The 17799-nt window shown below is 37.0% G+C and overlaps 1 protein-coding gene across 1 annotated transcript; it reads left to right on the forward strand.

The window, feature by feature from the left end:
- Window positions 1-508: 508 nt before the first annotated feature.
- On the forward strand, window positions 509-2808 carry CCDC85B (coiled-coil domain containing 85B). The gene has a single exon (XM_044078212.1). It carries the CDS (start codon window positions 1557-1559, stop codon window positions 2154-2156), a length of 600 nt encoding a protein of 199 aa, XP_043934147.1. The 5' UTR covers window positions 509-1556; the 3' UTR covers window positions 2157-2808.
- The last annotated feature ends 14991 nt before the right edge of the window (window positions 2809-17799 follow it).

Genomic DNA, 17799 nt, shown 5'->3' on the forward strand with positions numbered 1-17799 from the left:
ATCTGTAATGTTGTTACCATAGGTTGAGAGGCATAAGAACTAGGCAACATCACCTTTTCCTGTAGCCTTATCCACAACAGCCTTTCTGCACTAATATGTGTACCCAGAGATGCTTCTTATATTACACAGATTTTTATGTCAAGTCATCAGAATGTGTACCCAGATATATTTCCTATATCACTTACAGTTTTATATATATGCACAAATGCATATACACATGTTTATATGTATATCTATGTAAAGTTTATATATATATATATATATATATATATATACATATATATACATATATACATATATATATATATACATATATATACATATACATATATATATATACATATATACATACATATATATATATATGTATTATACACACACACACACACACACACACACACGCGCACACACACCTCAAGTATTCACTATGTATGTCTATTAATGACTGTGACTCTTGCACGTTTTTTAGTGTCCATTCACAAAGAGAGATGAGCAAGTGCTGGACGTGCGGCAAAAAGCTTGCTGTTATTTCTTGTGGGTTTATATTGCCTTCATTGGTGTGCATTCTAGAGGGTTGAGGTTAAGCATCGAAAGTTTTACAGAAACGATACAAAACTGCCGCTGTATCGGTGGCCCACCAGGAAGGAGACCCCCCCCTCGCCGAACCAAGCTCATTGTTAGCTGCAGCCAGGAAGGATGTACTGATCCTGGCTGCTTTGTTATTTCAAGGCTCTTGCACATCCTGACGTCAGGCTGCTTTTCCCTTCTCGCCTTATTTCCTGGAGGCAGGCGCTCAGTTCCTGCAGCCAAGGCTCGCAGTCCAGCTGGATGCCCGCACGCGCCCGGACCTGGTCCGCCTGCTCTGCCGCTGCTACAAAACCCACGGGCACCGTCATTCTCTACGTCCGAGGCTCGGCCGCGGTCAGCGCTCTACCTGCCTTCCGTGCGCTGACTTGGGCAGGTCCCTTCCTTACGACGCGAATGTATGGTCTAAGGAATTTTCCTGGAATATTTTGCGTTATTTATTGGGCAGAGGTGATCAGTTTAATCATCCTTTTCATTAATGTGGATTTCTGCCAGGCTTTTGGATTGATGGATGATACCGCAATTGCAAATATTGACTAAGAAGCGTGGATTTCTGGATTTTTTTCCATTGATACTGCATTTTACATTAACTGACACGGGAATCTGAACAGAAAACGCGCTTTATTCTAAGGGTCATATTAAGGTTTGGCATTACATCTTGTTTGCTTGATTTATGTATATATATACATATATATATATATATACATATATATTGTCTACAGCGTGTTGCACCCTTTTCTGCAGAAGAACTTCCGTATCGCGCAAAGCGCTGTAATATTTTACTGTTTTATTACAAACAGTACCATATATATGTATATATTTTTGCAAAACTTGGGATCATCTATAGAACAGCGTCATTGCAAAATACCAAAGCATAAACATAAGCCGTTCTGTCTTTAGGGTGATTACGCTATAGCACTTGAAAATGAAACACTGAGGAACAGTATCTGTATTTTTACAAATAAGAAACAATGACCGAGGATTGTGAGCTGCTCGACAGAGACCTATCCAAGATGTCTGATGAAGAAATATTGACTTACACTAAAGAGGACCTAGTTAAGAAGCTGAGGAAGGAAGAGTCTGAGAAAATCTCTACCTTGATCCAGAGAGGTAGACTTATCAAAGAGGTTAATAAACAGTTGCAGGAGCACCTGCTGGAAATCAGAGAGTTAAAAGTGGTGAACCGCAAACTACAGGAGGAAAACCAGGAGCTAAGAGACCTCTGTTGTTTCTTGGATGATGACAGACTGAAGGTAAAAAAATTGGCCAGAGAATGGCAACTATTTGGACACCATGCAGCAAAAATAATGCGAGAGGATCTTGGGGGGTACCTAAAGAAACTTGCTAAGCTAGAGAGGCTTCAGGAGGACTTCATCAAGGAAAATCTGGAGCTAAAGGAGCTTTGTTTGGTCTTAGAGGAAGAATGTGTAAGCAGGTCTGATGCCAGCCCTGCTGGCTCTTCTGAGCTGAACCTGCCATGTGGGCCCAGAGACTTGGGTGATGGGAGCTCCAGCACTGGTAGTGTGGGAAGTCCAGATCAGTTACATCTGGTCTGCTCCCCTGAGGACTAGAACTTTACCTTCTAACTGAGGATTATTACACGCTCTTCTCACCAGAAATGTATGGCCCAGCCTGCTTATCTGAAGGCCAAGCTTTCATATGCTTACCTGAAGATTAGAATTTGGCCTTCATGCCTAAATGCCACAGCTTTAGCTGCACATCTAGTGACTAGGCCATGGTCTGCTTTGCAGTGGACCTAAACATTATTCGCTTTTGCGTAAGGCCTTGAGTCTGGTTTATGTTTCCTCAGCTTAGACAGCAAACGTTGTGCCAAATTCAACAATTATTTCCTTCATGGTGCTCAATAAAGTCTGCCATCTGTGTAGGCAGTTTTTTTACTGTGCCATACTGGATTCCATAACATTTAGCAATAGTATCACTGGCAACATTTTAATTTATTTTGATATAGTTCTATTAACATTCATATATTGGTACTTTTTTTTGCAACAGATTGCAGGGTTCATATGTTGCATGCTAGATGCAGCAAAGGTAATTGTCAACACAGATACTGCCTGTTTTTTACTTTGTTAATGGTGAATATGACATTACTCACAAATGCTGCCTGTCTTTCATTCTGTTAATGGCAAAAATGAGACTACTGGTTATTTTAGTCACATTTTCAGAAACTGGTACAATGAAAATAAAAGTGTTTCTGTTCCTCAAGCACTGCTGAATTAATTCAGTCATAGAGCACTGTTTACATAAGTGTGTGCTGGGTTTATAATATTTTTAGAAGTTATTGAAGCAGTACCTGAAAACTTGATAAAGATGCAAATGCAAAAGAGAAATGTACAATGTTTTTCAATGTTTTGCTAAGAATACACATGCACAGAACACAGTACTTTGAAACTGTAACATTTACAGATCTACAGAAAGACTCAGTTATAAAGACAGAATGAAAAGCATTTTATCAGAATGTTTAAGGCATGAGATCCCATAGTTATTTAAAATGGTGTAGAGTCAGAGAATGAATTTAAACTGCCAGGGAAGGGAGACCTTTTTTTTTTGGGGGGGGGGGGGTACTGGCAACAATGTGAAACATACGTGATAAATTCAAGCTGGACGGGACAAAACAAATCAGGCTGTTGGGAATATATGGAGAAGGCTTATCACTCTGCAAATTCAAATGAGTTTAACCTCCTATCTCTGAATTACTGCAACAGTGTTTATTATGCATGTTTAGACATTTGTGATGAAAGGTCAATGCACAACTCTGTGGCTAGTAAACATACTACTCTACATGGCAGCTTCAGGATTACAGGTATTCTCAAACTACCTTAAATAGCTCTGAAAATATTCCAATGTAAAGTGAGTATTCAGGCATAGAAGAACAGAATCACATTATTGGAAATGATCCTGTTCTGCTATCTAGATGTGTTTACTGTTCTCCTTTATCATTTTCACGGTAATCAGCACACTTCATTTCACACTTGAAAAAAAGCTGGTACCAGTTTCTGTAAAGCTTCCTAACAGCAGTCAGTTAGGACACCATGACTGTACTCCATGCAGGGATTCCGTTCTGAGAACAAGACAGCGCAGTACTGCTGTTAGTGTCACATCAAAGGAGAACCACTTGTAGCTCAGAGATTTGCATATGAATGCAGTTCTTCTTGTAAGAGCATCAGTATTAATGCTATCTGTTAAATTACATCCAGAATTGTTGCAGAAATATATAGCAGGTAATACAAAATAAGCATGCAGAACATGAGATGAGAAAAGCTGAAATGTATTATCATTAGGGGGTGGGGGTGAAGCTAAAGGCATGATACAGAGATAAGAGACTAAACTTTAAACCGTTTTATGAATATATTATATCATAACAACTACAGATTAATAACAGTATGCAGATAAGATATAATTTCAGCTAATTGATAAGTATAATTTAAATGAAAATCCTGCCTTTACATTTTTGTTTAACCTTCATTGCAATAGCTCAGAATTTTTCCATTTCCTGTCACTGTCCTGCCATAATTGCTCACATAGCTAATCCCCACAAAGATAGGTAGGTCAGCAGTGTTAGACCCAATCTTTGTCATTCTTGGGTGTACAGAGCTAGATAAGTGTCTTTATAAGATGTATGAACATATTTCTGACCTTTTAATACTCTTTTCCATATAAAATAGTTCAGTTTATCTTATTAAACAATTACTCCAGGGAAATGTTTTATTTTGGTGAGGATAGATGCCTTATATACCCTATTGGTTTGCAGAAGGACAGAGGTAGCAGAATAAAATTGTTAAGTGCGTGCAGATTCCAGTATGTACAAGTTCTACCAGCGTGGTTGGAGATAAAAACACAGCATGCTCTATGTTGCTCAGTGCAGATACTTTTAGGTGGATAACATGTCAGTGGCATCTGGTAATAACATATCAGTGGCATCTAGTAAGTTGATGTCACAAAAATTATATATTTATAGAATTGTATTTTTTTTACTAGAATTCTGTACGTTTCTTATAAAACTAGTTCCACGTGGATATATAGTGAAAGTCATTGTGCAGCTAGAGAAACTCAGACAATCCAGGTAAGGATGAGTAGAAAACTGTATTCAAAATTGCAGTTAACCAAATATGTGTACAAACTGGTGCCATGGCTGGCCACTGTCCAACTTTAACAATTTAACTAGCTGTTTTCATGATGTAACAATAAAACGTATACCTTCTGCTGGGTATTTAAATAAAAACATACTCCAAATTTATTTTTCTACACTTTGATATGTCCCTACAATGCACTTATGGCCTACATTTTTTGCTTTGTTTGTGGCCTATAGCGTTACTCCAATTTTTCATGTCACTTAGTGGGTCCTTCACTGCCATGGAGAAACTCTGTCTGTTCATCCCACTCTATGACTATCAGTGAGGGAGAATATATTCCAAGTCAGGGAGGCCTACCACCTCATGCTGCCGAATCTATGCGGTCAGTCTCCCTATCGTTCCTTAGCATAATTCACAGGCTGGCATAAAATCAGCGGAATACATATTCGCAAGACATAGCTATACATATTCCATTTATGCCAGTGCACCATAGCTCTCAACTGTCCAGATCTTTGATGGATGTCCAGATTTTTACTCATATTTTTGGTTTATTTCTCATAAAATTGTAGTTTTCTGGCAAATTGCTGGTAAGTTATTGAGGAATGAAATCAGAAAATGTCAGACATTTGATTTTCAAAATTGATGTCCTTCAGAAAATTCATGCTAATGCAAAACCTGTTATTCTATTAACTTTCTAAGTTTGTAAAAGCAACATTTAAAAAGTGTCCCTATTTTGGGCTTTTGTCCCCCAACTATTTGTGGTTTTGTCCGGATTTCTTGCTCTAAGAGATTGAGAGGTATGCAGAGCACGCTGTTTTTTTTTAATTGGTTTATTCTGTACAGTGAGGTTTACTAGAATTAAAACTAAAGAAGAGTTGGTATAGTTATCGTGTTTTACGATTATAACTTTTGTTAAATGGCATTTTTTTTCCAGAATACATGGTTTTGCAGTACTGAAAAGAATGCTCTCCAGAAACATCTACTGTCTAGGGTCGGGTAGGGAATACACTTGTGGAGAGGAGGGATGTATTCTAGAAGCTGTTATACAAGCTTGTGTACAGTTCCAAAAACTCCTGGTTATACTTGTGCACATTCTCATGTACTCATCCAATATGCCTTGCCTGCTGTATCTTGTATGTGCCATCAGCATACCTTCTTTGAGGTTTTGAAATTGTACTATTCCTTCGTTAGCCCCACACCCCATATGAAGGCACCAGTCCATCAGATGTTCGTACTGTACCAGTTTGCTGCTTAGATTCAAATGCCTGTTACACAATGCAGATCACAGTAAAGAGTCACTCATTGGCCATCTGTCAGAGTTCTGCCTAGGAGAAGGAGTTATTAATCCAGGATGATATCTGGGACAGTGATAGGCAGTAAGATATCATATACAGTTTGTGTTGCCTGTACCACAGCATGGATTGGTGTACTTCTGCACAGCATGCAGGGGTGTAAACACAAATTGCATACCAATATTAATGTCCCATTATCTATATAACACATATCACGCTCTTGCATACCGAACAATGCAGCTAGTTGAAAATAAAAGAATCATTTAGATGCACTTAAGAGTTACAGACTTATAATGGCATCAAAAAGTCACCCCAAATTAAAATTCAAAAACATAAATGTAATCTGGTTAAGAAGTTTTACTATGGGGCACATATAGTGTAATATATCAGCCCGTTTACTTCATTTTTCTTTTTCTTATTATTATTATTACGTATAAGTAGAGCTCTACAAAACTTGGCATTAGTAGGGGACCCACAGTTTGATGTCAGTAGAAGCCAACAGAATATACATCAGTACAGATCTATACAGTTTTCTCTAGCAGCCCACACAGCTTGGCATCAGTAGAATTCTGCACAACTTGGCACACACACAGACATATATATATATATATATATATATATATATATATATATATTTTGAGAGAAAAATTGCCATGGATTCAAAGGACAATCATAAGGCCTTTTTCAGCTATGTTAGGAACCTGGGTGGAAACTCACAGATATGCTCAGAATTAGTCCAAAATGATACAAAAATCACTGAACCCACAGACATTGCCAACATACTGGCAGACAGGTTCAGTGCAAACTTCACCCCTCTCCCTAAAGGAGAGATAACTATCCCAGCCGAGTGTAGCCTCCCGGACATCTCAAATGCGCAGGTGAAAGCTGCTCTCTCTAAAGCTAAAACACAGCATCAATGGGACCGGATGGTGTCCCCGGCTGTGTGCTGCAGCTGTTTAATCTCAGCCTTACCACAGGATACGTGCCCAAGGGACCCTGGTAATTAACAAGTCTAGTCTGCAAAGCTATGGAGAGGATCATAATGGAGCTCATAAACAAAGATATAGGGGACTTGCAGACATTGGACCCGACCAGTTTTTTGGCTTCAAAGGGAAGATCATGCCTTTTGAACAATAGTCACCAAGGCCATTGATGAGGAAAGGCAGTCCATACAGCCTACCTTGACCTTGCGGTATTGTAGAAAAACTTACCAGCTTAAATGTAAACCCATATGTCACAAGATGGGCTGCAAACTGGCTTAAGGACAGAACCCACAGGGTTAGAGTTGCTGGCGCTGTGTCAGACTCGTCACAAGTGGTGTCCCACACTATTGTTTGGCATCTACTTCTCAGAAGTACAGGCCAACATGGGAGGACTTTGGCTGACAAAGTTTGCAGATGACTGCAAACTGGGCGCAATAGTGGAAAGTGCATCGGACACTGATATCCTTCGGAAGGGACTCACGGAAACAGATAGCTGGTGCCAGAGCCATGGCCTGAAGTTAAACGCCAAAAATGTATAGTCATACCCTTGGGAAAAACAAGGTAACCCCAAGCTACCATATAGGTGGCAATCCACTAAGCACAGAAGAGGTTATCAGGGACCTGGGGACCCAGGTTGACAGTGGCCTTTCTTTTGACACTCACATTGCTAAAGTGGTTAGAAAGACCTTCTACATTGCCCACCTGATCATGAAGGGATTCACATCCGGATCTAGTGAGGTCATTGTTCCCCTGTACTCTTCACTTATCAGACCAATGATCGAGTACAATGCCCCATTGATGTATCTCACCCGACATCTGCAGCAATTGGAGAGACCCCAAAAGTTCCTCACCAAAAGGATAAAGGGACTCCAAAATCTGTCATATGCTGCCAGATTGAAGAAACTCCAGCTCTATTCAGTCGCATACCGTCTGCTCAGAGGTGACATGTGCCTGACATACAAGGCCATGTCCAACCCGGAATTAATGGACATGCTCCACCTCAAAAATCCAAATCCACCAAAACCACTAGAGCAAGCGACTTAAACCTTATATAAATAGGACGTGCTGGAGGGATAGATTTATCACTCAGAGACTCCCTATGCTGTGGAATAAAATCCCGGTCCATGTGAGGCAGAGCACCTCGCTGACTCTGTTCAAGAGAAATCTAGACCTGTGGATGGGAGATCGGAATCATCTCTGGGTCACTGCTGGACAGAGGCACAACAAACTAATGGGCACAGTATTTTTTCATATAATAATTTGGGCTAGGCTTATAAATGCCTTAGGGCAGATAGCCTAGTATAAACCTATGAACCTATGAACCTATGAACCTATGAACCTATATATATATATCTAGATTTACACAGCTGGATGTAATATATACAGATATATGTAGGTGTGTATGTATGTGTATATCTATATCTATCTACCTATATAGTATATATATATATATATATATATATATATATATATATATATATATATATATATAGATATATATATATATATATATATATATATATCTAAAATTCAAAAACGCCAAGTGCACGGAACGTCTGTGTAAGTGCATGGAATCCAAGTAAAGTATCCAAAAAGAAAATCCAGCACTTTACTGCAACAAATAAATCCAAACAGCCATGGTAAAAGAAGTATTTATTTAGGCATAGCCTGCCCAACACAGACCGGTGGCCAGTTTCACTTAAAGCGTTATCAGTGTGCAATTTCATCAGGCTAAAGCCCGAATTTAAATAATTGAACTGCAGACTTCCAAAGTGCTTATTTAAAGTAACATACACCTGATAAGTCACAATTTATGTAATCAAATGCAAACCTAAAAGACATATAAGCTAAATGACCCAACTGTCACCATACGTAACCCAAGTGAAATGAAAATTAAATAAAATAACTAACTTACATGGAAGATATGGACAAGAAATAACCCCTTCTAACACAACACCAATTCCCATATTAATAGTGCATCGCCTTTATTGTAAGAAATTGCAAAAAAATATGTATAGAAAGTTTTTATTATACCTGTTAATGTTAATCAAATATATATTTTTTGCAAATATATTTACATTGATTAATTATGTAAGATTTGGTCTCTTTTTATAATTGTTGTTTGCCCTAAGTTCTTTTATAATCTATTAAGACCTATCTTATCTGTAAATTGTATAACTAAGGCAACCCTATAATCATTATGTTTTACTACTGGTTGTTAAGACCAGGTTTAAAGAGTGCCCCCAGGTTCACTATCCACCTACGTTCTTTCTGAGTTAACATCTGATGTTTAAATGTATCATTGGTATCCTGCATTTTGACCATATCCAAACCTACAAATACAAAGTGTGCTGTGATATGAACCATCTTATGTTTATATAAAGCACTTCAAAGTCTTTGACATTTAATGTCACTTATGTGGAGAGCTAGTCTCTGTTTGAGAGTACAGGAAGTCTGTCCCACATAAAGTGCTCCGCATTGACAAACGGCCATGTATACCACCCAAGAACTGCTACACTTTATTAAATATTTTATGTCAAACAACCTCTTTGTATTCACTGATGTAAAATATTTAGTCTTAGCCATCAGTTTACAATATTTACATGTTCCACAATAGGTGCTCCCCACTGTGTTCATATTAGGACTGGAAACCTTTAACTTGCCTTTCTTAAAAGAAGAAAAGCATTGTCCCAAAGTCCTACCTTTTCTGTATCCAAAATGACAAGATTCATCTACTAAATAGTAAAAAAATAGTCTGAATGCAAAACATGCCAATGCTTGGCCAAAATATTCTTAATACAAAAAGTATTAGTGCCAAAGGTAGTAATGAATCTCACTGATTCCCCTTGGGGCCTATTATTCCTTTCCCTATCAACTAATAGTGTTGTTCTATCCATTTGGTTGGATACCCTATGTGCTTGCTTAACCGTGCTTTTACTATAGCCCCTACTAATAAACCTACTTTCCAGGTCCAAAGCTTGTATCTCGTAAGTGGCATCCTGGGAACAAATCCTCCTAACCCTCTGAAATTGGGATCCTGGAATATTTTGGATTGTGTGGTGGGGTGGCAACTGCTGGCATGTAAAAATCCATTTTTTGAAAATGGTGTTCTATATAAATCAATAATCAAATGTCCATCAGGAGATTTCCTGACCTTGACATCTAGGTACTCCACTTCATGAATATTAATCCCCCCTGTAAATTTAATCCCATGTTCATTTTCATTAAGAAAAAACACAAATTCCTGCCAAGCATCCAAGTCACCCCCCCACACAACCCAACAATCATCCAGGTATCTACGCCACATAATGAGGTGTTCTTTAATAGGAAGAGGGGCTATATATATGTATTGGACTTCTAAAAAGCCCATAAACAAGTCAGCATAGGTGGGGGCAAAAGTAGCCCCCATTGCTGTTCCTTTTATTTGTAAATACCAATGGTTATGGAACAAAAAGGCATTATGTTCCAGTACCAATTTGAGGAGCTTGATTAAAAATTCTCTTTCTTGTGTATTGTATGAGCCCGAATCTATCATCCAGAATTCCAGTGCTTTAATCCCTCCTTTATGTGGAATACTAGTGTACAAAGATTGAACATCAAGGGTCCCCAAATATTCATCTGGTGAAACTTGCAGATTGTCCATTAGTGACAAAAACTGTTTTGCGTCACGAACCCTAGCTGTAACTAGTGACAATTTTTTTTTTAATTTATATTCCAAATATTCTGAAAGAGGTTCAGTCAATAAACCTCTTCCTGCCACTATGGGGCGTCCAGATGGATTATCTAATCTTTTGTGAATTTTGGGGACCATATAAAAATATTGTTGTACTGGATACTCAACTTGTAGCTGTCCCTTGAGCGAAGATGTAATTATACCTTGATCTGTGGCCTGTTGTAAAAACACATCTATCATTGTTTTATACTCTAATGTAGGATCATAACTCAGAGCTAGATAAAATTGACTATCAAACAACTGTCTATGTGCCTCTTCAAGATATTGTTCCTTGTCCCATATGACAACTGCACCTCCTTTATCAGCACCTACTATCACTATATTTTGATTATTTGCTAGTGATTTAACTGCTTGTTTTTCTAAAGCAGTTAAATTATTAAACCCAGAACAAAAAATATGGGACTGATCAACATTCAGATCTTTCAATACCAACTGTTCAAAGGTTTTTATTGTACCATGATAGGGAGGCATAAATTAAGAGTTCTTAAATTGAAAACCTCTGGAGTCACTAGCTTGTGCTACCTGCTCTTTTTGGGCAAAGAAATTCTTTAAATTAAGATTTCTACAAATGTTTTTGACATCATTAATCACATCATAATGGGACACATAAAAAGACGGAACAAAACCCAAGCCTTTATTTAGCACACTGAGTTCACTAGGAGAAAAGGTGTATTTCGTTAAGTTAATGACTAAGTTATTAATACATTAACAACATTAACACCACTGGTCATTTTAAAGTCCCAAGAGGGCTCAGAGTGTATCTGGAGCCTGGATTGGGCAGTGATGATGGAGAGTTTATGCAAAAATAGAGGGCAATAGAGCAAACTGCCTCTAATATGTTGTTGCAATTACTTGTGGAGTACTATGAAAAACAGTTACCAGATCTTTTGGCCAAACTTGAGACATGTTATGAATGTACTAAGAGTCATGTTGCTGCCCCAAACTATCAGAATCTAAACACGCAGTTTGTCATGGACACTGATAAGTATGATAAAGAGTTCTGCAAGCGAAAAATGAACAAATATCAACGTGATGTAAATGACTTTAAAATGGCTGTTATTTATTCATGGAAGAAACAAAAACAAGGGGTTAGATTTTCAGATCAAAAGCAAGTCCCCAGGCCCAAAAGGAAAACAGTAAAATCTATTTTGAGGAGACAGGAAACTCCTTCTAGTGCATCTGAGTTTTCCTCAAGTGTTTCAAATACGGACACAGAACCAGAAGCAAGTGAAGTGCTTGATATTACTTCTCCAGCCTCAAAGAGACATAGGGTCCCTTTAGGAGAGCAGGTCGTAAACACCGTAGAAGAAACCATAATGAAGATGTTCCAGGTCAGCCTGCAACAACAACAACAACAATAGACTTTAAAACCTAGATGTACCTAGATCTAGTACCTAGATGTCAAGGTCAGGCAATCTCCTGATGGACATTTGATTACTGATTTATATAGAAAACCATTTTCAAAAAATGCATTTTTACATGCCAGCAGTTGCCACCCCCGCCACACAATCCAAAATATTCCAGGATCCCAATTTCAGAGGGTTAGGAGGATTTGTTCCCAGGATGCCACTTACGAGATACAAGCTTTGGACCTGGAAAGTATGTTTATTAATAGGGGCTATAGTAAAAGTACGGTTAAGCAAGCACATAGGGTATCCAACCACATGGATAGAGCAACACTATTAGTTGATAGGGAAAGGAATAATAGGCCCCAAGGGGAATCAGTGAGATTCATTACTACCTTTGGCACTAATACTTTTCGTATTAAGAATATTTTGGCCAAGCATTGGCATGTTTTGCATTCGGACTCTAATTTTTTACTAATTTAGTAGATGAATCTTGTCATTTTGGATACAGAAAAGGTAGGACTTTGGGACAATGCTTTTCTTCTTTTAAGAAAGGCAAGTTACAGGTTTCCAGACCTAATATGAACACAGTGGGGAGCACCTATTGTGGAGCATGTAAATATTGTAAACTGATGGCTAAGACTAAATCTTTTACATCAGTGAATACAAAGAGGGTGTTTGACATAAAATATTTAATAAAGTGTAGCAGTTCCTGGGTGGTATACATGGCCGTTTGTCAATGCGGAGCATTTTATGTGGGACAGACTTTCTGTACTCTCAAACAGAGAATAGCTCTCCACATAAGTGACATTAAATGTCAAAGACTTCGAAGTGCTTTATATAAACATAAGATGGTTCATACCACAGCACACTTTGTATTTGTAGGTTTGGATATGGTCAAAATGCAGGATACCAATGATACATTTAAACATCGGATGATAACTCAGAAAGAACATAGGTGGATAGTGAACCTGGGGGCACTCTTTAAACCTGGTCTTAACGACCAGTGGTAAAACATAATGATTATATGGTTGCCTTAGTTATACAACTTACAGATAAGATAGATCTTAATAGATTATAAAATAACTTAGGGCAAACAACAATTATAAAAAGAGACCAAATCTTACATAATTAATCAATGTAAATATATTTACAAAAAAATATATATTTGATTAACATTAATAGGTAAAATAAAAAGTTACTATAAATATTTTTTTGCAATTTTTTACAATAAAGGCGATGCACTATTAATATGGGAATTGGTGTTGTGTTAGAAGGGGTTATTTCTTGTCCATATCTTCCATGTAAGTTAGTTATTTTATTTAATTTTCATTTCACTTGGGTTATGTATGGTGACAGTTGGGTCATTTAGCTTATATGTCTTTTAGGTTTGCATTTGATTACATAAATTGTGACTTATCAGGTGTATGTTACTTTAGATAAGCACTTTGGAAGTCTGCAGTTCAATTATTTAGCCTGATGAAATTGCACACTGATGACGCTTTAAGCAAAACTGGCCACCGGTCTGTGTTGGGCAGGCTATGCCTAAATAAATACTTCTTTTACCATGGCTGTTTGGATTTATTTGTTGCAGTAAAGTGCTGGATTTTCTTTTTGTGTGTGTATATATACATATATATATACACACACACGCACACACACACACACACACACACATATATGTAGGTGTGAATATATATGTGTGTGTATATATATATATATATATATATATATATATATATATATATATATATATAATATATATATATATATATATATATATATATATATATATATATATATACACACGTGTGTGTGTGTGTTTTATATGTCAGTGTATATGTATATATATATATATATATATATATATATATATATATATATATATATATATACATACACACACACACACTCACACTCACACACACACACACACACACACACACACACACACACACACACACACACACACACATACACTGACACACACACACACACACACACACACACACACACACACACACACACACACACACACACACACACACACACACACACGCACACACATGGAAGGCATTACTTTTGCTGAACAGCACTTTTGTCAACATCTTTTGTTGAGCACCAGTTTTGTGGACGTCTGTTTAGTTGACACATTTTGCTTGACTAAAGAGATGCTTGACACCTATTGACAAAAGTAGCAGATTGAACACTTCTCAGGTTTGGGAAATTTGCCCTTTCCCTGAGAAATGTGTAATCTGGGAGTTAGAATATATAATTAGCAGGGGGGTGACATTTTCTCTTTAATTTTGTTTTAAGGTTTTTGCATACACCGATACTGATGCTTGATGCATGATTAGTAGCATGTCGACATGCATAATGTTGATCATTTGTTGTCATGTTGTCATCATTATTCACGTTGATATAAGCGCTGTTTGATAAAGGTAAGTAAATCCACACACACACATATTACATATATATATATTAACACCACACACACACACACACACACACACACACACACACACACACACACACACACACACACACACACACACACACACACACACACACACACGTATACACATGCCATGTATATAATACATCATTTGAGTGCTGAAATCTTTTCTTTTCACTGTAAACACTTTACCTGGAGTATTGCTTTAATGAATATTTTTTTGTGTGTGTGTTGTTTATTGTTACCACAAATGCTTTTTGCATTTTGCTTATTGTTAATGGTATGCCATTAATAGTTTTTTGTTCTGGCAAAATGAGCTAGCTTCAGAAATTTATATTTGGAAATAATATAAAATAAAGTTAATGCATCAAAACCTTCATACAGATTGTACTATTCATCTTTGTGGGTGGAAAAGTATTAGAATACCTCATACAGTTTAAACAGGAGTTTAGCCATAGTGCAGTTTTGTCCAAACTTTTGTTTATCGATGGGTTCAAGTGATCACAAATAAAGTAAATACATAATTATTTTATATTCTGGGAAGTCAGAATGTTAACTTTGGAAAAGTTAGTGTCAGATTTTTGTCTACGTATGTACAATGTTTATGCATTTTATCGAGATATTTATTGTAGATGTCGCAGTTTAGGGATTCATGTTTTAATTTGCTATCAGATAAGAAAGTAAATGAAAACATGTGGACTGGTTTATTGATGGCATTTCTTCATGGGAGACCAGAACTGACTATTCTCTGCAACCTCATACTATTACATTGCCAAACTATTTATTTAAAAAGATTAGTAGAAGTTATATTTTGCAATATTTTTGTTTCTATACAAAAGAATAACAGCATCTGGATCTTGCTACCTGAAGTTGCTTTTGAGTAATCCTCGGAATATGAAAATTACAAAGTCCTTCATGTACAAGCTCACTATGCCTGCCACAGTTCAGAATTTATTTAGGCTTCCAGGGCCTCTGACTATATAGAATTTTTTTAAAATATGAATTTATAAATGTAATGTGCTTTTAAGCAACAAGGAATCAGTGGTTTCTCCCTTATACAGATTGCTGTTCTGAATTTTGAGATGAAATCTGTAGTGCCCTAGTGTATTTTGTTGTTGTTTATGTCTTTGCCAGACACAGCATTATCTTCTTACATATTTGTTGAGAAAAAGGACTACAGTATAAAGCTAAGCAACATTCAAAATAGTGTCACATTTTTACATTCCTTTTTTTTCTAAATCCAAGAAATTATACATTTTTGATTAGGCTTCGTAACATTTGTTTATAAAATTTGTCATGATGGTCATGCAAAAAGACACAGGATGGGGTGGTATTTGTAGTTCATAATCTTTACTGAAACTTCACAAGAAAGAGAAAGACGATGTGACATGCATTTCCCTTAAGGTTACACCTATTGTTAAAGCAATGCTGCACATAAATATACTGCATGTCCTGTTTCCTAAGATTAAGAGGTATAGTATAATTGCTACTATTAAGGTGATAGCATCTGCCATTACCCTACTGGTGGGTGAAGATTAAACACTCAAGCTTCAATTGCTCAAGGGTCAACTTGCTGCCAGTCGGAGTTTCTCCATAGGAAATCACTGTCCTGAGTTGTGTCGGAAGTGATTTCTTTTTGGAAAATTTCCTCCAAAAGGTCAGGTGGCATGATGCCAGGGTAATCCTGTGGGCTAGGCTTGTAAAGGCTCCAGGGCCATTAGACTAGTACACACCTATGAACCTATTTCCCCCTTCTTCAAGTTAGTGCAACTGTGGCATTGGTTCAGGGAGTGCAGGGTGCTTGCCCCCCTGGGAAAACACTTAAAAATGTATTTATGGAGATTTCTTTTCATTGAATGCAGTATGATGATCCTGATCCTCACTGCATTTTCTTTCGTCCATTCATAGTGAAAGCTGTATCTGCAGTGTTTCAAAGTCTGCTATTACAATATATTATACCATACTATACTATACCATACTATACTATATACTATACTATACTGTGCTATGCTTTACTGTAGTATACAATACTGTACTATATCACTCTATGCTACTCTATTTTGTACTACATTATATATTGCTATATTATACTATACTCAGTAGCATGGCACTGCTTCTAAAGAAAGTCAGGCACATTCAGAAACTACAATAACATTTTTAAACTTATTTTCAGTCCTTTGAATTTTCCTGTATTCCATACATTTGATGCATAAAGTCCATAGTATCCCAATGGTTTCCTCCCTGGCCTTGTAAACCTGGATACAGTATACTTTCTACAACAATCAAATCCCTAGCTGGTAGCCGCTATTATTCCTTTTCTAACTCGCCTTGTATATTTACTTCTGTCTTGAATACTTACTGCTTTTATGACTTTATTTTGTGTATTTTTGAATTAGTGTTTCAGCATCAGTGCATATAACTCCCTCAATTTCTGTAAATATTCTGAATCATTGTTCTCTGTTTGGATGATGCATATGTTGACCCAATTAGTTTGTTTTCTATACAGATGCCTTCTATTACCTATGCAAATCTGCACATTTGCTCCCTAAACAAAACAGGAGCTAGTTCCAGGTGCTTTTCCCAGGCAAGAGTGCAAAATCAAACTGATCCAAATTTCATGGTATTTGCACTCCTACAATATCCCCATTTTTGTAACAAATAAACATTTAACATGCCTATAATAATAATTCTACCATTTAGTCTGGTTTCTTCTCAACAACTAAGCAAGAGTTTTCACCGTGAGTCTGTAGTAACAGTAAAAGCTATAGCTGCTAGAAATTTGCGTCTTAGTTTTCTACCCATTGGCAACTGTGCAGGTGATACTTCAATACAATGCAGTGTTGTGTTACTGTTTCCTTTGACTTGACTATTAAATTGCAGATATATTTGACTGGCAATAACTTGACTGATTCCCTCACATTCAGAAATATTTTGAATTCCTGGCATAAATTGAAGATTTTTATCAGAGATTAACAAATCTGGTATTCCAGGTATTGAAAATATACCTTTTAATTCATCAGTAACACTCATTTTTGTTACATATTTCAGTTTTTGTATATTCTGAACAGTGCCTGACACATATCAGACAATGCTCTTCCCAGAAATGAACCAAGTCTGTGCCAGTTTTATTCCACTGCAGGTTAAGAATCTCACGAGGCATAATCATACTTTCCAAATGTGCTCTGCCATACCACATTACATCATATCAAATGCTCCTTCCTTATGTTTCACACACAAAAAGAGATGTGTGTGATTTCTCCACCACAGAGTCTCTGAGCTGATTCAGTATGATTATATGTGAGTTGAGCGTCAGT

Source organism: Protopterus annectens, chromosome 7.part0 (genome assembly GCF_019279795.1).
Source record: "Protopterus annectens isolate FY-2018-M chromosome 7.part0, PAN1.0, whole genome shotgun sequence".
NCBI classification, from domain to species: Eukaryota; Metazoa; Chordata; order Ceratodontiformes; family Protopteridae; genus Protopterus; species Protopterus annectens.